Source organism: Bemisia tabaci, chromosome 1, assembly GCF_918797505.1.
Source record: "Bemisia tabaci chromosome 1, PGI_BMITA_v3".
In the NCBI taxonomy this organism is placed as follows: Eukaryota; Metazoa; Arthropoda; class Insecta; order Hemiptera; family Aleyrodidae; genus Bemisia; species Bemisia tabaci.
Genome location: NC_092793.1, coordinates 91,893,748 through 91,918,463, shown reverse-complemented (window position 1 = coordinate 91,918,463; position 24,716 = coordinate 91,893,748). Strand labels below are relative to the sequence as shown.

Here is a 24,716-nt window from a genome sequence, read left to right as displayed (position 1 = left end):
TTAAATTAATGACCCAGGTGATGTGCTTGATGCCCAATTTTAAAGAATTAAAGGCATTTTTTAAAATTTACAGTCCCTCAAAATGAGCTTTCCGTGTGATTTTGCTAAAAATGGACAATTGAGCGTAGCCCCCCCCCCCCCCAAATTTCAGCGTACCTCAAAATCGTTGGACGTGCATAAGGAGACCATAGATATGGTGTCCTGTGCCAATTTTGAATGAAATCGAACAAATAGATTCTGAGATATCGCTGTGGACAGATTTGGGGGACGCCACACGGACGGACACACATTTTTTCAAGTATGGTTATTTTTACTCCTGGGACCTTAAAACGTCTAGAAATGATGAAATTTCAACTTTTTTTCTTTTCTTGGAGGATGACAATACTTCCTCTCTACCCTATGGGAGCGAGAAAGTAAAAAGAAAACGGAAAAATTTACCAAATTGTGTCCGCTTTTAAGTAAAAATTGCAGAAATCACTTCGATTTAATGTTGAGGGGGGGCTCGGACCCCCAAATACGTCAATTCAAAGGTCATTCAATTTTCCCGCGAAATAAGCCAATTTCCCCTAGATTTGCCTCCACATTATCTCAGTAAGGTCAAAATCAGTTCAAATTACGTTGGCAAGTCCCCAAATTTCGGGAAAAGTTAAAAGAAAACGAAATTTAAGGTGATTAAATTTGACCGTTTAAATTTCGTTTTCTTTTAACTTTTCCCGAAATTTTGGGACTTGCCAACGTAATGTTGAACTGATTTTGACCTTACTGAGATAATGTGGAGGCAAATCTAGGGGAAATTGGCTTATTTCGCGGGAAAATTGAATGACCTTTGAATTGACGTATTTAGGGGTCCGAACCCCCCCCCCCCTTAAAATTAGTTCGAAGTGATCTCTTTAATTTTTACTTAAAAGTGAACACAATTTGGTAAATTTTCCCGTTTTATTTTTTTCTTTACGATAATTTGAATCGCAGTTATGATTTTTTGAATATAGGTCAAATTTGACCTTTGACCTATCATAACTCGGTCAAAAATTAAAATATTGATCTGCGGTTTGCGCCAAAATTCTTAGTTTTTTATGTTCTTTCGAATGAGGTATCTTGAGATAGGGGTTGCCATTGGAGAAAAAAGTTGGGGGCCCCCCGCATCCCCCCTGAGGGGGGACCAAAATTTTGACCTCCCAAAAGATGGTCTCCTTTGAGATAGGAACATTTCCAAAGTTTCATTTCTCTAGCTCAATTTGTTCAAAAGTTAGCAGGGGTGGGACGGACTTTTGGTACACCCTGTATGCCTGTAACCTGGTGTCTCGATCCCCCTCCCACCATTATTTTTAAAGACTCTCTGGAAACCTACAAAGTATTATGCGTAGTCTCGCTAAAATTAAAGATCAAGGTTTTTTTTTTTTTAAAAATTAACAAAAGTTACTGTGGAAGCATTCCCTGTAAATGCAACAATTATACATAGAGTACATAGAGTCGTAATGTAAATGGAAGAGCTGGTGCCATGTTCTGCTCGACGAGTTCCGAGCCCGGTGTGCGCCGAGTTCGGGTCACTTTTTCGATACATGTTCGATTCAAAATTACGGTGTGGAATACGTGGTGATTCCTATATCTTCTTTGTTCACATCGGATGGCCGGGTACCCGTGTATCGCAAACAATCGATCATGTATCGAAAAAGTGACCCGGCACGTAACACAAACGTCTCGGTATTCAGGACCCGGAAAATGCTTAAAAGTGGCGCCAGCTCACCCACTTACATTACGACTCTATGTACTCCGCGCAGTTACAGTATGAACGTGCTTTTTTAACAGATCTCTAGACAATGTAATTTTGGTTTCAATAAGATCTTTTTGAGCTCACTAGATCAAAAACTCACCAAAGTAGAGTTTGAGAGACGACGTTTTGCAAAATATCTAGTTTTAGGAGATACAAAACCTACAACGTGATAGTATAATTCACAGTAACAATGAGCTTTGAAAATGCAATGCACCTAGCAAGTCGCGTTCACGATCCTAGTAGCCAAAATACTGTCAGATACGGTATCGTGTGAATACCATATTTAATACAAAATTAATACATGATTTATGCAGTAATAAATACTTGTATATACAGGGTGTCCCAACAGTCCCTTCCACCCGCTATAAAACTTCACCTTATTAATATTTTGAAACGAGACTTTGGGGATGTTCATAAGTCAATGTTCGCTACTTTCGGGGCCCCGTATAATTTTCGGGCCCTTACGGACCCATACTTTTTTTCAACAGACAAGCCCCCCCCCCCCCTCTCTCTTTGTGACACATCAATTGGGAGAAGAAGGAAAAAGAAATTTGTTTGCGCAAACTGCAAGTCAAAATCTTCTTTCTTAACAAAATGACGGCCGGTCAAAGTTCAGAATAACGGAAAAATATCTCCGTTTTTGTTGACGGGTTGGGATGAAACTTGGCAACCGGGGTTTTTTGGGACGAGAAAAACAATTCTGGCATTAGTTTTCCGGGAGATTTTTTCCTTTTTAAAATAGTGACCTAAAACAGTGAGAGAATATTTAGGCTGCTTATTGGTGGATTTGCATGCAACTTGGATTCCGGGGGTGTATTTCAGCACGAGAAAAACGAATCTTCCATTGGATTTTTGTGTTTCTGATCGACTTCAAACTGGCCGTGGAAACATGACGAAAACTTGGTATACCTCGCGTTTACGGTTGAATTTCCATGAAACTCGGGCCTCTGTTGCTTTCTGGCTTGAAAAAAAATGACTATTTTGCATTACAATTTTGAAATGCTAAAAACTTCCAAAGTGGCGGCCGAGTTTCGTGCGAATCCATTCTTAAACGTCAAGTTTCCGCCATTTATCTGCCGCCACGTTGAAGTTATTTAGAATTTCAAAAATCCAATGGAAGATTTGCTTTTCTTGTGCCAACATACTCTCGGACAACAAGTTTCATGCACATCTACCGATAAGCAAAATTACCCTCCCTTGACATGTGTGGCATTGGAGCTCCACGGCAGCGGCCGCGGCAATTGGGCGATCACCGAGGTTAAGCAACGTTGGGCGTAGGTAGTACTTAGATGGGGGACCGCTTGGGAAAGTCCGGGGTGCGGTGAGTTTCGCAGAGGCTAGGGGAGCATCTTAGGTGTCCAAAGGAGGGATCTTAGCCCCTAAAGATTATGTCGTCTATAATGGAATTTAATTTTCGTTTATAATCTTTAATCTTTTTATTCTATGGCTCTGCATTGTGGTTAAGATGAGAAAATCAGCTGTGTTAAACTTGCAAAAGCAGCAAGATACTTGAGCACCTACAACTGCAAATTAACGGGAAAACGACTGAAAACCCTCGTAAACGCACGTGTTAGGTCAGTGAATTTTCCACTGAGGTCAGTGCAATTTGCTCCGAGGTCAGTTCAGTTTTCTCTGACGTAAGTGTTAAAGCACTTACCCAAGAAGTCAGCACTGAGGTAAGAGGCACTGACGTAGGGAGAAAGACTTCCCTAAGTGCAGAGATATCTCTGAGGTAAGCGGGACTGAGGTCAGGGCTTGCTTCAGAGGATAAGTCTCTGACATCAGTCTTAATCAAACCGCACTCACTCCCAAAAAGTAGAGATGGCTCCCCCTTCCCCCACACTATTTTATTTTCGTACGGGAATATTTCCTCGGGATACGGGGACCACAAACTTTAGCTTACAGAGAGGCATATTTTTTAGGAGGGGGGATTTTCTAAGAGGGAAGGAAAACTTGTTTAGGTAGCCACACTCTTGAATAAATTTGTTTTACCTGCTTCGTTTATGGTGGCACTTAAATAATTAAAACACAAAAAAATGAGATCGGTAAAAATATTATTACCGCTATAATATGTATTTAGATGTATTTATTTAAGCCATATTATTTTTTTAACGAGTTTTTTTTTTAAAAAAAATTGTTTTAAATTTGGTTTAATTTTTTTCAGTTTTAACTGTTTTTAAAATGTTCCAGTCTTAATGTTTTTTTTAAATTTTCCGAATTTATTTTTAATTCTTTTCCAACTTTTTTACTCCTTTACTTTTAATTTTTGTATCTGCTAATTTATATTTTTTGTATGATTTCACTTTAATTATTTTTTTTTTACATCCTCAGCTATAATTTTGAATTTTAATGCGTTCAATTTTTTTCAAAGAAACATAACTTATAAAACTCCATTTACTTACATGTTGATTGATTAAAAAAGAATAGGTACTAAAAAAATTAAGTATCGGATTCAAATTCAAAGACAAAATCATCATTTGCTGGCAAAATTACTCCAATGGGGGCCCTGAAATGGCATAATTACGCCCCTAACACTTACACGCGCAGGTAGTGTAGTGGTTCAGTCGCTAGGTCGATCACCAAAGTTAGGCTACGTCGGGCCTAGTTAGTACTTAGATTGGAGACCGCATGGGAACGAGCGTTGTTCACTGAAGATATTGTGATCATAACTTGTGATTGAAAACTCACAGCAGCCCTCCCTAGTCGTCAAATAGTGAATTAACGTACCTGGAGGATCGGTAATTAACTAAATTTTTGCCTCTACAGTATTTCTGGGAGTTTCCACTCCGCTTACGTCGGAGCGGTCAGTGCCGGTGCGGTGCGGTGCGGTTAGGTCAGTGCCACTTACATCAGAGGCACTTGCCTTTGGAACAGACCTAACACTGACGTAGCAGATCAGCGCCCGGCAGCACTGACATCAGTGCTTAGGTCTGTTCCAAAGGCAAGTGCTACTGATCTGAGCACTTGCCATTTTTTTTACCAAGGTAGGAAGTAGATTTAGCTTTTTGGATTAGCGAAATCAGCTACGCACGTGTGTGTAAGTTAGCTGAAATCGGTGTAGCGATTTTACCTGCACAGTTTGCACGTTCGTTTTTTTGCTACACCATGCAGTTGAAATACCCGCGTGCACGGCTATTTTGGCAATTTTTTTTTTCAGTGCGTTTTTTGAGCCCCTGCTTGATCTAACATTGAGCACCGTCGGCGTTGCCTTGGGAACATATTTATCAACTCCACTGTTTTTTACTATCTCCAATTATATTAAAAAATTATCTTCTTTTGCCTTTAAAAATTACGAAAATCTTTTGAGCTTCTTTGTTAAAGGCATCTTTGGAGGGTAGTGTCTCGGCAAAATTTTGCACAAATCTGCTTAAAAAGATTTTTTCAGAACTGTAAATAAATCGTCTAGAGACCTGTTTGACCTGCATGTTGATACATTACGTCGTTCTCTTAGAACTGTAATTACTGCACTTATTTTGGGACACCTCGCAGACCTATTATACTGTTATACTATGGAATGTGAAATAATTAATTCACATTCCACAGTATAACTCCAAATACTTAAACTGCCTTGAGGATCTCATTGAGTCTCAATAACTGCAAAAAATGAGTTTGTGAAAAAATTATCATTTACATAGGTAAGCTTCTTTGCAATTTGGTGAAAACACAAATTTATCGCGCTGTCCTAGATTGCTCATAAGGAGTTGAGGTCTGTCGATTCTGAATCGGATCAGCAGTGAAAATGAGATTCTCTTTGAATTTAAAACCTAAAAACCACGATTTTCGAACATCGATATATCTACAATTGCCAAGCTTAGATTCACACCAAGAACAGAAAAAAATGAAAAATTATTCAGCGCACACCGTACAAGAGTCTTTATAAAAAATCGCCTGGAACACACTTAAATACCATACACAATGGCATGTATTTGCAGCATACCTTGTACAGATCATTGTAATGGTTTTCAGGGGGATACGCATATGGATTTGGAGGCAGTTTAACTCCAGCTCGTTTTAATAAAGTCTCAAAATCATCGATCGTCAGAATATCAATTGTTTCCAGTTTATTTCTTCTTATCAAAAGACTTAGATATTCTACATAGTGTTTCCTGTGTTGGAATAATCAATGGCAAAAATTTCATACATAAATACATAGTACAAAACAGCATCACTCATGCTTTAAATATGATGATGTGGCGGGCACTGATCAGGATCGCAGCCAAACTACATTTCATGTTGCCTAATTTTTTCTCATTCTCTAGGTATTCATTTTACAGAAAACCAGGTTATTGTACCTTCCCACATATAATTGCACACATCGTAATATAATCCGTAAAAAAATTTAAAACTGGTAAATTTTACGTGTACGAAAGATGTGCGTAAAAGAACTCGTAGAAATCAGAGCCGGAGAACTTTACGAAAAAAAAAATTGTGATTGAAGACGTAAAAAAATCAGGGGGTTAAACTGAAATCTTGAGGTACATACAAAATTCGCGATTTTTTACGAACAGAAAATCAGGGGGAAAAAATTCAGAAAAAAAATTATACCCGTAAAAAATCGTAGTTTTTGTATGTGAAAAAAAGGTCATACAGAAATTCAAGGAAGACAAATATTTGTCGTTAAGAAACTACAATTTTTTACGTACAAAACTGTCGTTACTGAATTTTTTTCCGACTTTTTTACGTAAAAAATCACTATTTTTCTTTTGCACCTCTGCGAACATCTATTTTTTATGTAAAATTTCTTGTTACGGACCACCAAAATATTGGGGAGAATACACTGAAAATTCGCTAAAGTGACCGAACACGAAAAACCTTTGTAGTTTTTATTACAAAAGGTACTTTTGAAAGTAGGTATACCATCTGTATAATATCCATGATAAATATTATTTTTTGCTCGTATCCAGTTTTTCCAAGTTCAAAGCATGTTCAGCAATTCGCTCTCACGCATGTTCAAAAATAAAAATATTCATTTATACAGCGCAAATTCGCCCCTTTCATACAGAAGCCCCGTTGACTCGGTAGATAGCGCATTCGATTCCTGATAGGCAAGTCCCTGGTTCAATTGCTGACGGTTGGATAATGATTTGCAAGTTGATCTCAAGATGAATCAATTGACGACAGATCCAAATATGTAAAAATTCTATTTTTTTTCTTTACGATTTATCATTTTAATCAGTTTTAGGAAGCACGAGTTTTTTTGCGCATAACTTTTTACGTAAAAAACTTCGTACCTACTCTTTACGAATTATTCTTGTGAAAAAGACTAGACCGGCATTTCACTTTAGGTCTATTTTACGATTTTTTTTATTTTTTGTTTGTTTTCGTAAATAGTAAGTCGTTGTGGTACTAGGGTTTTGCACTAAAACTTCTTACTTTTCATAATCCTCGCTACTTAAGTAAATTCGAAAAATGTCTTTAAGCATCATGTCACCCAGAATCCTGTTGAAAATACAAAACATGATGCGAAATTAGGCGACATGAAATGCAATTAGGATGATATTACTTAATGCTGATTAATTGATACTGATAAAAGTAAAGATCCCATTAGAATTTATGGAATACCTATTGATTATTGCTATTCGGTTTTAAGAGTTTGAATTGAAAAAATGTTGGGCACCGTTGATACGAAAGAATGAACGTTGATACGATGGAAAGAAATTTAATGTTGACTTAGCATTTATTCTGTTAAAAATATGTCCGACAAGTTTCAAATGCTGATTTTACATTTTAACAAATGCTAACGGAACTACGCCCACTGCAAAACGTACATATTAAAATGTTATGTCAGCATTTTTGTATTGTAAAATCAGCATTTGAAACTTGTCGGACATCTTTTTAACAGTGTAAATGCTAAATCAACATTTAATTTTTTTCCGTGTAAGTAATAAAGACTGATCAAATGATATAGGTACCCTTGGTTCAATTACAAAATCATAAGCGAGTATAACATAATAAGAAAAATCCAAATATCGCTTTATCAAGCCATGAGTTAAGATTTTCTGTTAAAAGGGTGGAAATTGATTAAGGGTCAAAAAATTTCTGTGGCACTTTAATGAATCAGGAGTACAACATTTCTGCAGCTTATCTGAGAATGATTTTAAATTCGTAAAAAAAAAAAAAAAAAAAAAAAAAAAAAAAAAAAAAAAAAAAAAACGCAGAATCCATTAAAAAGCAAAGAGAGTAACTTCGAAGGGAAAATTAAAATCAACCAACCAGAGGCCGCCAATCTTGATGACGTACAACTAGGCCATATGTTCGGTTGGACTTGAGCCTATCAGCAAATGCGGACTCCCTTGCTGCTCAGTTATAATAGACCGCCAAAAATATAATATTTCAAACGAATTCAGATTTTGGTGAAGTCTAAATCAACTTTCTCCATACTTTTGGGTGAAAAAATAAAAATCGAAAAATTACTCGAAGCTCATCCTATATATTAAAATGCAAAGTTCCGAATCTTTGGGCGTTAACTTTGAGAGAACCACCGGACCGATTTGCCTGATCTTTTTTTTTTTTTTAAATGAAAGCCCCTGAGCTGTAGATTTGCAGGCTGTAATTTGTTTTTCGATTTTTTTGAATTTTCTCCTATAATTTTCTCAAATTTTCTCCAATGTATTAAAACGGAGGTCCGAATCTTTGGACGTTAACTTTGAGAGAACCACCGGACCGATTTGCATGATTTTTGTTTTAAATGAAAGCCTCTGATCTGCAGATTTGCAGGCTGTGATTGTTTTTTCGATTTTCTCAAATTTTCTTACTTTTATCGACGAGTGAAGTTTAGCTGGGCTCAAATTTTTTTCCATTAATTCAGACTAAAGTCCGAATTTTAGGACATTAACTTTGAGAGAGCCACCGGACCGATTTGCATGATTTTTTTTTTTTTTTTAAATGAAAGCTTCTGGTCTGTAGATTTGCATGCTGTAAGTAATTGCTTTATCGATTTTCTCAAATTGTCTTACCTTTATCGACGAGGAAAGTTCAGCTGTTTCGAGCGGTCGTCCGGCCGCTACCTGCTTGCCCGTCCCTAGGTACCCCCCCCCCCCCTCTACGGTCTCAGCCATCCCTCCCGCTACGTTCTTTCGGCTATCTCCGTTTTCTTTCGTATAGCTCTCCTCCCACCAGCCTCAAAGAAAGAGGTTTGGGCCGCAGCATCGTTCGTCACTCGCCACCACATTCCTTCGCAATCCCTCGGCTGCTCCGCTTCACAGCTCCTTGATATCCTGGCATCTTATTCTCTGCGGCTTGACTGACCCTGACTTATTAATTGTAGTATTGCGTATTGCTGACAACACGTATTGCTCCGATTCCAATTAAGCTACTGCACCACCATTGCTAGCTGTGGAGGGCGCCCAGAGCAGCTAGTCTCACTTAGTACTTAAGAGAAAAGACCTTACCACTGACCCATTTTGATTTACATCCTGCTTGACATTTTTTAATTTAACAATCTAACATTTCTGGAGTAGAATAACACTTTCACTGTGGAAAAAAGTGTGCCCTAAATATCAAATAGGTAACCCCGGTGAAAAATAAACATTCTTGTCAGTCTAGCTGCTATACAGTCCGAGGCAAAAACGGGGAAACTCCGTTCCAAGTTTTGAATTTATCTTTCTCACTTACCCGAGAAAAAATGGATCGTTCAAGCTCATTCAGGATCGTTCGATTTTCAATGATCCTGAATGAGTTTGAATGATTCTTCAATGAGCATCAATGATCCCGAATGAGCTTGAATGCGCTGACTCGTTGGATCATTCAACTTGAATGATCCGGATCGTTCAAGTCGAACGATCCGGATCTTTGACCCAATGCGCTTGAATACGCTGGCCCATTGGATCATTCAACTTGAATGTGCCAACTTGTTGGATCGTTCAATTTGAATGTGCCGACTTGTTGGATCGTTCAACTTGTATGATCAGGATCATTCAATTTGAATGATTCAATTAATCGGCTTATTCAAACTCATTGGGCCAATGATCAGGCTTATCGTAGCTGAATCATTAAGAGCATTAAAATTGAACGGCCCAACATGCTAGCTCATTCAAGCTTATTAGGTCAACGATCCAGATTATTAAAGTTGAATAAGCCACTACTATGCCAGCGTCTGATTGGGTCACTTGGATAATTTTTACCTCCCACTATTCTACATTAATATAATTTTGCTATGTAACTTTAATAAATACTCAATCGGGTCAAACTCTGGGACCTACCACAATGATATGATCACTTCAGCAGATTCGGATATTCAAGTATCGGTCTGATGAGAATCTATTATAAAGAAATTGTAAGAAGTATAGACGCAAATGCACATGGGTAGCCATTTTCACTTCGCAGTTTTTCTTCGACAGAAAAATGAAGGAATAAGGGAAAAGTTCAAAAACACTGACTCGCCAGAAATTTCATCAAATTCCTTTTGAAGTAAGCTCATCATCCGCTCTATTAGAGTAACAGTGTGAATGTACCTTCAATAAAAGTAGATATTTTTGCTACAAACTATCTCCCACATGCTGTCAAGAATTCAAACCACAAAACAGTCATGATGGGAGAGGCTCGTAGCTTTGCCACCAAGTTGCAAAGCTGCTCTGCCGTGCTAAGAAAGAACGCCATATTAGCCTTCAGACGTTGCTAAGTTTCCTCCGATAAAAACCAAATTTACTGGGAAAATTGCGAATATTACTTTCCAAAATTTTTAGACAATTTTGTACGCAATTTAATCTAAAATATCTGAACTTTTCTAGAAAAAAAAATACATGAATATTTTCAAAAATACATGCTTTATCAAGGGAAATTTGGCAACTCTCGGATGTTCATCCGGCGTTCTTCCTTAGCACGGCAATGCTGCAGGGATACTTTCCATCGACAACTGAAGAATTTAACTAGAAAGAAACATATAAAAATAACAGCATAACCAAAAAAATGTTGAATTGAAGAATAAACCGCGCGTTTAGAATTGCATGAGCGATGTCACTGTTACTCTGATTTAAAAGAAAGATACCAGCAAAAATTATATTGGGATACAGGGGTATAAAATTGGCTTTGTCTCTGAAATAATTAATTTACCTTAGATTGTGCTTTGAAGTGATACAAGGCAGTAGGTAATTACAAATTTGTGCTTGAGTGTTTGTTCAAATGAAGTGTCATCGATGGAGAGAATTTTATTGAAGTAAAATTGTGTCCTCGGACCATAAAGTAGTGCATTTGATGACTGGAGCACAACTCACAGGTATAAGGTAACATCATACTGATAACTTGTTAAACGGTCAAGGGAAAAAAACAATAAATAGAATTTAAAGCGACATAGAAGAGAAATTACAGAACAGAGGATTTCAATTTTCGAGGAAAGTAGGGCCTCTCTCACTAGCTTTTCTGAAAATTCTTAAGATTAGCCTTATGACAGTAAAAAAAATGAGCCTTACATGATAATATAAAAAAAAGAGACGAGAAATTGACATAATCATAGCAATCCTTAAGACAGGAGGATGGGAAAATATTTCAGCAATGTGGCAACGCCGTTACTTCCCCGCCTCCCACAACTCGTTTGCTGCGTGAAGAAAACAAAAGAAGATGACCGTTGAGCCAAGGAAGATGGAAATTCCACCCCCGAACCTGTAAAGGCCGAGGGGTCGCGGTATTCGCCACTTGGTCTGATCAGTCTTGCTGCCTGCGTATCATTAGCGTGTCGCCGCTCAGGTTTTTCGTCTGTGTTGCTTTAAATTCTATGTATTTATTGTTTTTTCGCTGGACTGTTTAACAAGTTATCAGTATAAACTTACCTTGTACCTGTGAGTTGTGCTCCAGCCATCGAATGCACTGCTTTGTGTTCCGAGGACACAATTTTACTTCAATATTTTCTCCATCGATAACGCTTCATTTGAACAAACACGCAAGCACAAAATTGTAAGTACTATTGCCTTATTTCACTTCAAAGCACAATCTAAGGTAAATTAATTATTTCAGAGACAAAGCCAATTTTATACCCCTGTATCCCAATGTAATTTTTGCTTGTTTCTTTCTTTTAAATCAGAGTAAAACAGCGACATCGCTTATGCAATTCTAAACGCGCGGTTAATTCTTCAATTCAACATTTTTCTGGTTATGCTGTTAATTTAATATGTTCCATTTTAGTTAAATTTTTCAGTTGTCGATGGAAAGAATCCCCGCAGCAGCTCTGCAACTCGGCGGCAAAGCTACGAGCCTCTCCCACAATGACTGTTGTGTGGTTTGAATTCTTGACAGCGTGTGGGAGATGGTTTGTAGCAAAAATTTTCACCTTCAAACTACTTTTATTATAGTACCTACATTCACACTGTTGCTGTAATAGGGCGGAGGATGAGCTTACTTCTGGAGGAATTGGATAAACTTCTGGTGAGTCTGTGTTTTCTTAACTTTTCCTATCATCATATGTTTTTTTGGTTTTTTCCCCTTCATTTTTCTGTTGAAAAAAAACTGCAAAGTGAGAATGGATACCCATGTACTTTTGCTTCTATACTATTTACAATCTTTTTATAATAGATTCTCATCAGACCGAGACCTTGACTCACTGGAAATCAACGATCAGGAGAATTCAAGCTGGCTGGGATTCAACGATCAGGATCATTCAAGCTAGTTGGGATTCAACGATCAGGATCATTCAAGCTCGTTGAAATTCAACGATCAGGATCATTCAAGCTCGTTGAAATTCAACGATCAGGATCATTCAAACTCGTTGGAATTCAATGATCACGATCATTCAAGCTCATTGGAATCCAATGATCCGGATCATTCAAGCTCGTTGAAATCCAATGATCCGGATCATTCAAGCTCATTGGAATCCAATGATCCGGATCATTCAAGCTCGTTGAAATCCAATGATCCGGATCATTCAAGCTCGTTGAAATCCAATGATCCGGATCATTCAAGCTCGTTGAAATCCAATGATCCGGATCATTCAAGCTCGTTGAAATCCAATGATCCGGATCATTCAAGCTCGTTGAAATCCAATGATCCGGATCATTCAAGCTCGTTGAAATCCAATGATCCGGATCATTCAAGCTCGTTCAAATCCAATGATCCGGATCATTCAAGCTCATTGAAATTCAATGATCAGGATCATTCAAGCTCATTCGGGCGCATTAAAATTCAATGATCAAGTGAACGATCTGGATCATTCAAATTTGAATGAGCTGACGAAAAACTCATTCAAATTGAATGATCCGGATCGTTCATTTTTCAATGAGCTTGAATGATCCATTTTTTCTCGGGTACTCCTTTAAATATTACACGAAATTTACCTATTCTTGCTTCATTTTTTCAAAATGAATTTTCACTGATAGGTAGGTACCTATGTTACAGTCACTCTACAAATATGAAGGAGGAGTGTTCGTTGGATATTTTCATAGGTTTGTATAGAACGTTTTGTTAGGGAAAAAATGCTAACATCCAGAGTAGGGTTACGGCGCTTTTGCTGCAGACGACAAAATGAATGACTGTGACGACAAATACTTCAATTTTGGGCATGCGTTGACTTAAGATGTCTTCTATTTTAACTATTAATGGTAAAGAAGGAGAAGTAGAAAAACACATACCGGCAAAGACCTGCTCGAAAAATTTGGTAGTTACAAATTCCTTCAATTAGTCCATCTGATGTCTCTCTTTGAAGCTGCACATCACACCTCTTGTTTTCCTTTTCAGTTGTATCAAATTCTACACTGTTTATCTAAAACATAATTCTACATAGTTTAACTAAAACATACATTGAGATCAAAGCTAAGATAATTGGAGGAGCTCTCTTTGGAGGAATCAATCTACTTTTATAGGAATCGCCTTCTAACCCTGCTAAAAATTTCTCATGGAAATGACATGTGATCACATGGGCTCTCACGGGAATGGCATGTGATCACATGTGCTCTCATAGGGGAATGACACGACATCACATGTGCTCCCCTGGGGAATGGACAGGGGAGCCCGTGAGCTCCCCTGGGAGCTAACATGTGACCCGTGCGCTCCCGTGAGAGTGTATATGTGACCCGTATATGTGCTCTCACGGGACCTCTCACGGTGTCCCGTGGATCATCATTGAACTTCCGGGAAAATGCCATGGGCCCATATGTGACTGCAGTCCATCACAGTGGAGCATCACAGAACTATATTCATGGGAAATGCATACAGGACCTTACAGCGTCTTATAAAGACGTCACCAAACTTATGAACGGATACGGTACGACAAAACACTGCGTCTTTATCTACTTTAGATGCTTTATAAGTTATACCTTGATAAAAATATTTCCCCTGGGGCTGCACACGAGATCATCTGCTTCCCTGAGGAATAGCAAGGAAAGCCCCTGTGCTCCCCAAGGAATGACAGAGGATCCCCTGTGCTCCCAATAAGGAAATGAATAGGGGGACCACCTGTGCACCCATGGGAGTCTAGGGATCTTCAGTCCTGTCCCTCCGTCCCCGTGCGTCCCGTAGCTTTAAGGTTCGGTTGGCGGACTTCCGGCTTGTCGGTTGTTTTTTTTAGTTTATTTATTTTTCAATGCATTTTATTTATTTGTTGATTTTTTTATTTATTGATTTTTTTTTAATTTATTGTTTTTTTATTTATTGATTTATTTTCATAATATAGCTTCCCATGGGAGCCACTTCTCATGAGAGCCACCTCTCAGAGGAATTATTCCCCTGCCCAAAACAGCCTGAGTGAAATTCCCATGAGAAATTTTTAGCAGGGCAAGAGAGTGTTTTGAAATGATATTACAACCTCATTTTCCTCTTAAGCGTTTAAAAGATATTTACTAAACAATGGGTCAGTTACGCTGGTCACAGAATCGTGTTTTGATGCTTGATTTTTGTAGATTGGCTAGGAATAATAAAATCTGCTCCAACAGCAACTTTCTACGTTCAATATTAACCACACACACACATCGCTCTTTGAGAAGTCGGGTTTTTGACGACATCCACCGCGGTAGTGACACCCTTGATTTCTTTCACCTTGCTGCTTTCATCCAAGTTTCACTTTAAGTAACCAGTGCAAATCTGCCGTGATAGCAAAGAGAGCAGTGAGTGCAAAGATGAAGTTTTAAGAAAACGGGCTCAGAGGCGTCGGACTAGAACATTTTATCGAAAGTAGCCTCCGTTCTTTGTCAAATTGCCACTAATCATCCTAAAGACTCTTAGAAATCGTTTGGATGATTCATAATCTACCGATTTTATTTCAATTAAATAAAAGGGTACTATTTATTTTCATGTAAGGCTAGTGTTAGGCAAGACAGCCGTGAGTGCTATCTTCTGAATGCCTTCTCGGTTGGACAATTGCATTTTGGATACACAACAAACACACTCCCAAGTTAAAAATTGGCAGTAGAGGGCAGAAATTTAATTGAAAGCACTATTTCTATTGACTCTCTGGAGGAATAATGTCACTTACGGCTATTTTGCCTGAAATTACGTCATTTTTTGCGCAATTACGGCTTTCTCGTGTACCTCGCGTTTTCATACTAATACGATGAATTTTGCTGTTTTAGCTAGGTACCTACATATATTTCAGTGATTTTATCTAAAAGAAATTAGACGACTTTTAGAGGAAACTCATTTTGAAACTTTGACACTTACTGCTCTCTTCGCTATCGAGTAGAGTCCCTTTATACCCACAGTTAAGACAACTCGATTATCGGCTGACTGGCAGCCGGCCTTGGCTGGCCATGGAGGCCGAAACGAGTGCACCCAAACGAACGATATTGAGGGATAAGGATCAGGAATCCTCCGATGTCTGTCACACAAAAACAACAACATCAACAAATTGATCAGTTAAAAAGAAAATGAGATTGGTTTGTGAATAATTTCTTAATCTATTTTCATTTTGGACCGATGGAAATAACAATTTACTCTTGAAAAACCACAATTAGGTAATATTTTCATTATTCTTGTTCACATTCGTGGTACCGCCATCTTGGTGCACTCGTTTCGGCCTCCATGAGCGAGAACCAATCAGAATTGGATTTTTTTTAGGCCACTTTCAGCCCAACCCTGGCCCAACCAAAAGTGAGTTGTCTTAACTCTGGGTATAAAGGGACTCTACTATCGAGGCAGAAATATGCGTCTCACTGACTAGTGCAAACAACGTGGAAGAAACAAGGGGTGTCACTACTGCGGTGGATGACGTCAAAAACCCGAGTTTTCACAGGGCGACATCAATGTTAATATTAAACGTAGAAAGTTGTCCGGATCTTATTATTTTCAGCTAATCTACAAGAATCAAGCATTAAAACACACTTCTGTAACCAGCGCAATCGGCCGATTTACCTATCTTCTGATTGAGTAAGTAATCCATATCAACTATTCAACTCAAGTAATACCTACGTAATGGGCCTGTTGTAAACTTCAGCTACAGCAAAAGGAAGAGCTGTTTCAGGAAACAGCTCTTCCTTTTGCTGTAGCTGTAGCTGAAGCTTCCATGGCAAAATGGCTCAAAAATCACAATGAGCGCATCGGGTAAGTCTAGAATACACTCCTAACTTCACAATCTGCGCAATAAATAAGCGATTTTTAAACCTTCCGCCTCAAAAACGATACTACGACACAGACGAAAGTTTCGTAAAAAGAGTCACTACATCCAAGCCTTGCAAACTATAGGATGCTACACACTATCCAACATGGTTGACACTTCTGCATGCAAATCGTGAGCATACGGTACATAACGTGATCATATAATATATGAAGTGAGCTGGGGTCATGTTTTGGACGACGAGTTGCCTGGTGTGCGCCCAGATTAGGTCACCTTTTCGATACAATTTTGATAAAAATGGCGATTAATAGGCGCTATTAGTGCCACGTCATAGCCGGTATTGATCGCATCGAATTCGATCTAAAGTGCGTTGCCTACACAAAAAAAATACTGCATTTTTTGATTGGAATATGCAGCTTTTGGGGCTTATTGTTGTTGCCTTTTGATGTAATTCTGGAAGGGGCAACATTACTGGAGCAAAATGACGGCCGTTAAAGTCCACTATTTTGGTTTTTTCAAAGCGCAATCCTTCGGTTGCTATTGATCCGATGTTCATCAACTTTTTTTTAAATTAAAAGTAATTTTCAGGAAAACAATTTTATTTCTTATCAATTTCCCTGCTCGACTTACCTATATAATTTTTTTTTTTTTTTTTTAAATTGGGCTAAACTAAATATGCTCCAATTTCCGGAATTTTCGAAGTCAAAGAACTTTTTGACAGGCGAGAAAATTTTGCCTCCTCTGAAGCGGACGTACCTATAATTTTTTTGACGGTTAATGTGATACCATGACCATTTCTGTGCAATAATATAAATATACCTACCCGTAAGAGCAATTTAGGTGATGCTGCGGGTGGCTGCGGGTGCGCGACGCGCGGCACGGGGCCCGTTTCGGTGCTCTAGACAGCTGACGCAACTCTTCAGTGTACTGTATTTTGGTTGCTTGCAATTAATTTTGATCAATTTTTTTACAAGCAGGTATGCTCGTGAAGAGTTCGATCTTTGAACTACATGGCAGTTAACCTGTTAATTTTTCAAAATTTCAAGAGTTCCAAAAATTTTCAAGTTTTTGAAAATTTTTTAGTTAGATAAGATTTTCCGGGCGAATAAATACGAGTATTCTGTTATCAAACGTAGGCGTAGGCTTGTTTCAGGTTAAATTTGATACCATAACAAATTTGTACGATGAAAAACAAACCCACGAGAGCAATTTAAGTGGAACACGACGGTGTGCGTCACACGGCGTATCTTTCCGTGTTGGTTTCGTTTGTCTCATTTGTGGTGCTGCTTCGAGTTTACGGCAATGTGAGTAACACAGCCGAAGATAGGAGAGACGTAGGTAATCTGGCCTCGTTTTGTAAATTTTCTTCCGAATCTGAGCGACACCTCATTGGCAGCATAGAGCGGAGCATGCAAGCCTACGCTCCGCGCCTTCAATTTTGCAGATGCAACACGAACATCCATCAAGCACGACTAGTCGTATCTCTGCCCCGTAGTCAACGGGCATCCTTTCCCTTGCTCTGTTTCCATATTGTGTTGGTTTCGTTCGTCTCTTTTGTATTGCTGCTTCAAGGGCTACATGAGCAACACAGCTGAAGATAGGAAAGAGGTAATCTGGCCTCGTTTTTTAACTTTTCTCCTGACTCTCACTAGCAGCATTGAGAAGATCATTGCGAGTTCATGCCTCACGACTCAGGTCATCGCGTCTTAAATTTTTTTCATGGAATGTGGACATCCATCTAGCACGATAGTTGCATCGCGTTTCAGATAACTCCTGTTTTTGAAATTTGAAACAAGTTAGGGTTAAGTTTCAAAATATGCTATGGTGTGTCCAAATCAATAGTCATTTCAAAAACTTTCTACCCCAAATAAAAAACCGCAAAACTTAAAGTTTCTAGAATTGTAGTACTAGGCTCCGGCCGCCGGCGCCTCTTGGGATTTATATCCGATTTATAGTTCCTGGCCATCCGTTCATTACTATCTTGCGTGCAAGCACTTTTCTTCACTCTTTACCTACTTCCTTTTCCTCCCGTTCATTCATTAAATTTCAGCATATTTTCTCGGTCATAAATTTTGTTCTATTCTTAATTTGCTACCTGTCAGAGGTGCGTGACTTCGGCTTGCCTCGGGGCGTATCTGCCAATGGCAGATCATCCTTGTGGTCAGTCCGAGCCTGCTGCAGAGAGGGACGGATAGGAACTTCGGGCCGAGGCTGCGTAGTGCTCTAGAGGCCGATGAGCGCAGCGCGATACAGGCGCGCCGGGCAGGAATTCTGCCCGGCAGCTGGGTGACGCGACGCATCGCGCGGGGGGAGAAATTTCTGGCACGAATTTTGTTGGAATTTTGCGCGCGCTAAGAACTGTAATATAATGATGATCTTCCCTGGTGTGGAATATTTATAGATGAGAATGTATTCGATAATAAAATTATTGAAGGAGTCAAAAACAAAACATGTATCTATAGTATTAAGCAAACTAGATTTTCACAGAGTCCAAGTCAACGTAGATAAAAGTTTATTCTACGAATCCGACATAGAACCATTTGACCACATCGTAACAGCTGTTGGCGAAAAGTGTTAGCTGTTTTGTAAAGTTTTTGATTTCTCCAGTTCTCATTTCTTAGTTCAGTTCAGTCTGATACCTTGCCAGATGCAGGTGATTGAAAGCGTCCTTAGAGTGTTGTTTTAACCCCTGTTACCTTTAGCTTTTAGGTACCTTCAGCCTTTAACAGCAACGGTAATCGTCCAACAGTTGATCATGCAATATATCAGTATAAAGATCAGACCTCAGGTCTTATTTAGGTCCCTCTAGAAATCATTTTCCAGGCTTTGCACGGAAATCAGCCGCATGGAAAATTGGGACGGAAACCGGAATCATTTCCATGCGCATAAGTATGACATGGAAACCAACTTCATGGAAATCAGCCTCATTGAAAATGTTAAACAGGCTGGTTGGTAATAAAGAGGCACCCTGAAGAATTACTTAAGAAAATAATTCTCGAAATCGTGAAAAATAAAATTAAATGAACCATTGGGGAGTCCATGTTAGCGTTATTGTAGGCTTGACTTTTTTTGCCTGCATCGAGGATTGAATCTGGGACCTACCTAACATTAGTCAAAGACCCTACCGATTGATCTATACCGAGCGATGAGAAAGGGAGCCGAAAATCCCGGACTTGACTTCGATTAGAACGGATATCTAACTAGGATATATTTAGAATACAAGTATGTATATTTGTTCGTTTTTAAAAATTTATTTTATTTTTACTTCGTTCTATTTTTTAACTTTACTTTGTTTGTTTATTTTATTTTTTAACTCTGTTTTTTAAACTTTACTTTTTGTTTACTTTACTTTATTTTTTAACTCTGTTTTTTTAAACTTTACTTTATTTGTTTATTTTATTTTATTTTTTAACTCTGTTTTTTTAAACTTTACTTTATTTGTTTATTTTATTTTATTTTTAACTTTATTTTCTTATAGGTACTCAATTTTCTTTTACTTTACTTTATTTTTGTTTCTTTATTTTTTTCTTACTTTTCTTCATTTCATTACTTAGCCTTTTTTTTGTAAATTTTACGTCTTTGTGCTACTAGGGCAAGTGAAATTTTATGAACAAAAATTTTGTCTTTCTTTTCTTTGACCAAGAAATTAGGTGTCATGTTTGGATTGCCCACGCCGCCGCTCTAACTGGTGCATGCAACCTTGTCGGTCCTTCACATACCCTTGGTCGGTGGCCATACCTACCATCACTGGTCACTTGTCTCTTGCCATCCTGCATGCTCGACAGCACAACTTTTCTGATACGTGTGTTCGACTCGATAAATCTCGCTATGTGATCGTCAATTCGTGTCCATCTTGTTCTTCAGTCCACCAAACATATCAAGAACCTGTGCTTAAAAGTTGCGCCAGTTCTTTCATTTACATTACGACTCTGTGTACTCTATGATCGTGAGGGGAGCACCATGAGGTTTTAATCAACGCAAGGAAAATATAAATATAAACAAATGGATTGATAAAATTCCGTATTTTGACGTTTGCTTTGGCAGCTTGACGTCGGCTACGTTTAATATCGTAGGGATAAAGGATATTTTAAAGGCCTGAAAGAAAAAACTACAGCACTTGCGGTATACAGATTTTGTATTATTGCCCCGGAGGTTATGAAAAATTCAGCTGATATGAAACGTACGGATTAATTTTTGTTCTCTTTGTTGTTGTCGTTGTTGTTGTTGTCGTCGTCGTCGTTGTCGTCGTTGTCGTTGTTGTTGTTGTCGTCGTCGTCGTTGTTGTTGTTGTTGTTGTTGTTGTTGTTGTTGTTGTTGTTGTCGTCTTCGTCGTCGTTGTTGTTGTTGTTGTTGTTGTTGCTGCTGTTGTTGTTGTTACAGCATTGTCATATTTCAATTAATAGTGCGTAACATCCTAGTTTTAGGACCCTAGTATTAGAAATTTCCACCTATGCTGTAGTATCGTTTTTGAGCCATTTTATAAAAGAAATTACATATCTATAGCTGAGGTTTGTAACAGCCCATCCACAAAATGGATAAATTACTGGATTTTTAAGTATGATAAAAATGTTTCAACTTACTGGAAAAATTGACAATAGATTTTACAATTCTGTACCTTACAGATCTCATGAGAGATGAGTAGGTATATGCTATATATTGAGAAATATTTGTCAGTGGGAAAGAAGCAATAATTCAGCTAGAACAAATTTTTATACCTAATCACTTTGATTAGGGGCTCGATTCCTTCTGTGATTTTTTTCTTGGGTAACTTAAAGAGAGAATTCTGCACACCCGTGAGGGCTTAGTAGGTTTCGCTCCATTTTGATTAGGTAAATCATAATGGATTGACATAAGGTTCATTAGAGGCCATAGCAAATAAATTATGTAATTCGGTCGTTTTAAAGTCGAGAAATTCGCAATGGACCACTAGACAAGGCACGAATTTAAGCAATCTGATACCTACATGTTTCTTAACCAGAATTTCACGTAAAACACGATTAGCGCAACGAATATTACTGAAACTAACTTCTATAACGAAGATTTCAACGTTTTTATTTCACACTGGTTACGAGGAATTTGAACTGCCCGCTCACAAGAAACTCAAAGCTCTACTCGAGTCAAATCGCGCACTACAACGGTTTCAGCAAGCTTCTCCATCGAGCAATGTTCATTTCCCATTATATGTTGTTAAAACCACAAGAATTTTGCTATAGCTGAGCCAAACCGTCAAGATTGAGGTTTCCAGATTTTTATATTGCAGAGACTATCATGATGGAAGTTTAGCGCGCGATGTGAAACACGTAGAGCATTGAGTTTTCGTGAGCGGGCGGTTTGAATTCACGCATCATGAATCATTAAATGTCTTCGTAAGGAGTTGATTTCGGTAACTTTTGCTATGCGCATCGCATTTTACGTGAAATTTTGGTTGAGAAACATGTATCAGAATGCTGAAATTCGTACCTAGTCTAGTGGTCCATTGAGCACGCGAATCATTTAATGAGGTAGTGGGAAGGCTATCTAAAAGGGTAGTAGGGTAAAGGAGGATTGAGAATAGCTTGCGGAGCGACGCGATGCCTTTCATTGCAAGATACAGAAGCGGAAACGAGCCTCACCATGTCAGTCAAATTTGAAAATCTGAAACAGACTGGACAGATTCGAGGAAAAGGTTACCGTACGGCCTTTGTGTACTAGCCGAACGTATAAGCACTTGTCCGTACCTTGTACTTGTACCTATTTCGGCTTATGCTCGACTGAATAATTTAATTTTTAGGTTTTTTACCAATGATGACCTTCATATATACCTATTAAAGTTTCATATAATGGTACAGGGAGCTACCGAGCTGCCTCAAAGAGTGCAGAATTCTCTTTCTGCAAAGGTTAGAAACACAGGAATGGAAGGATAAATTCACAGGAAAAAAATATATGTTTCGATGAAAATTTGCATTTATTCTAAATCTAAAAAGGGGACGGCTGAGGAATATCAGAAAGTTTTCAAGGTTAAATGGACCATGAATGGTCTGAAAATAAAAAATCAAACTTACAGTGAGTAGGTTCTCCAAAACATTAGGCTCCTTATCTCTTAAAAAAAACAAACAATTTCTGGGATGGTGTGCGTGAAGCCCTAATTTCTCACAAAATGGCGATACTTTGCAGTTTGCACCCATTAGGAATGTATTTGAGCAGTCGGAACAGAATTCATGCTTGCACGCAGGACAAATTAAATGCATACAACCACCTTTCACAAGAGCATACCTGAAAAAGAGTGAAAAGCGTTTACTCAATAGGATGAAGCAAAGTAAGTAAAAACATGTAGAATTCACTACAAACACCGAGAATTAAGAAGAGTTAATGGAGAAGTAACTGAACATGAAAATGCCCGGGGAGTGGACGTTGTTCTTACTGTCGAAACTTTGCCTTCTTGATATTTCATGATTTAATTCTATGACAAACGCAGAGGTCTAAAAATTTCCTTGCCCATTTAACGATGCAAGTATCCATCCATAATATACAGCTACAAGCAAGATCTTGCGGAAGCGTTATTTCTGACGAACTACCCGACCGGTAAGGATGTTCCTTACATGTATGTCATCTGTAATTGCTGTAGATGTGCAAAAAATTATGAAACCCCGAACTTTCAATGTTGTAGAGCTTTTAAAGCTCATGGGACGTACGTCCAGTGTTAATAGCGTGAGAGATATGTCGATTTCCGCTAGAAACGTCTAGGTGTGGGATTCTACCTGAGTGACTCAAATAAACAAAAGAACAATGCTAACCCTCGTGCAGGGCTCCTCATTCCGAGAGTTGAGGAACGGCGCGGCGCAGCGCTGGAATGGGGATATCCCAACCGGAGCCTCCCGGCCTAAGGTTTTTACTCAATTTTTCCTCAATCTGCCGGCTTCGATTGTGGCATTGGTCAATACTTGATTGCCGAATTTCTATTAATATTAGCAGCAGATACTAAGTGAGAAGGTGGGCGCTGCGTCGCGTCGCGTCGGGGCGGACCAAATATTATTAACTCTCAACGGTCGTAAACCGATTTTTCTTTTTAATTAAGCATTCAAAATAACATTATAAATGAAAATTTCTCCAGGAAGTGGACTGCGTTTACAAAAGCGCACCAAGTCGCATTTCCCAAAAAATTCACTAACTACTTTACTAAACTAACTCTTCACTTTCCCCTTTTCTCGAGTTCATCTACGTGCGACTTGATGCGTTTCTATTAAACGCAGCCCAATTGAAACCCCATTCCTTTCTCAAAGGAAAAGAATAAAAGAAAAGTTATATTCAACGTGCGAATGTGAAAAAATGTAAAAAAAAATACATTGTTAGAAAGTTCAACGCACACTTTCTGTCAAAATATAAAAATGCATGAGGGCTGGATTCGCCGAAAAATATGTGCCAGATTCCACAATATTGGTGATATATTGCATGGTATAGGTAAGAGCTTTTTTTGCATATCGATGGCTAAAGTCGAAAACCACGTACCTTGTCCACGGTGTTTCAAGATTTCCGCATCTAATTTACGACTGCGAAGGGTAAGGAGCCAATTTTTTTGCTTTGAATGTTCACAGAATATTCTTCGAGCAGAAGGGAAATCACTGTCGTTTTCAAAACATTTAGTACGCTGATTAGTTTTCCAATAAAAAAAAAAGTATGACGAGAAGTATACGACGTCGCAAATTGAAATACATGTTTCCCGAGTTTAGCCGTCAATACAGGGTGATCCAAAAGTCTCTTCCACCCCCTCTAACTTTTTACCTAATTGAGGCAAAGATTTGAAACTTGGGGGATAATCCTAGGTCAAAGAGAGCTACTTTTTGGCCCCCCTAAAATTTTCAGGGGGGGCCCTCCTTGGGGGGCAACGGCCCTCAACTTTTAATTTTCATATGAGAAGACCCCCTTTGTGATAGCTCGTTCGAAAGAGCATAAGAAAAGAAAACTTTTCGCGCAAACCCGAAGTCAATATCTCAAACCGTTTCAAAATGGCGGCCGGTTAAAGTTCAAAATGACCGAAAATTCACACCGGTTATTTGTCGATGGATTTGCGCGGAAATCAGTACGTAGGGGTATTTTGAAACGAGAAAAACGAATTTGACGTTAGATTTTCAAAAAAACCGAAATTTCCAAAATGGCCGCTGGATAAAGTTCAAAATGACCAAAAATTGATTTTTTTAGAAATCTAAGTTCAAATTTGTTTATCTTATGCCAAAATACTCTGAAATTCCAAGTTTTAGGCAAATCCATCAGGAAAAAATCGAGGTGACAATTTTCGGCCATTTTAAACTTTAACCGGCCGCCATTTTGAAACGGTTTGAGATATTGACTTCGCGTTTGCGCGAAAGGATTTCTTTTTATATGCTCTTTCGAACGAGCTATCACAAAGGGGGTCTTCCCATTTAAAAATTAAAACTTGGGGGCCGTTGCCCCCCTGAAAATTTTAGGGGGGCCAAAAAGTAGCTCCCTTGGACCTAGGAT

The 24,716-nt window shown here is 38.5% G+C and overlaps 1 protein-coding gene across 10 annotated transcripts in view; it reads right to left on the bottom strand.

Moving 5' to 3' along the window:
- The window catches only part of LUBEL (Linear Ubiquitin E3 ligase), a 197,029-nt gene that overhangs the window by 28,546 nt on the left and 143,767 nt on the right, over positions 1-24,716 (bottom strand). For 7 of the 10 annotated variants that reach the window (XM_072306495.1, XM_072306497.1, XM_072306496.1 and 4 more), the window contains 2 exons: positions 22,283-22,493; positions 13,327-13,457 (listed from right to left, as the gene is read on the bottom strand). In XM_072306495.1, the coding sequence (XP_072162596.1) occupies positions 13,327-13,457; positions 22,283-22,493 (342 nt within the window). Of the gene's footprint in view, positions 1-5,708; positions 5,878-13,326; positions 13,458-15,365; positions 15,507-22,282; positions 22,494-24,716 lie in introns of those variants that run through there. The other 3 variants (XR_011900886.1, XM_072306493.1, XM_072306499.1) reach the window with 2 other exon arrangements.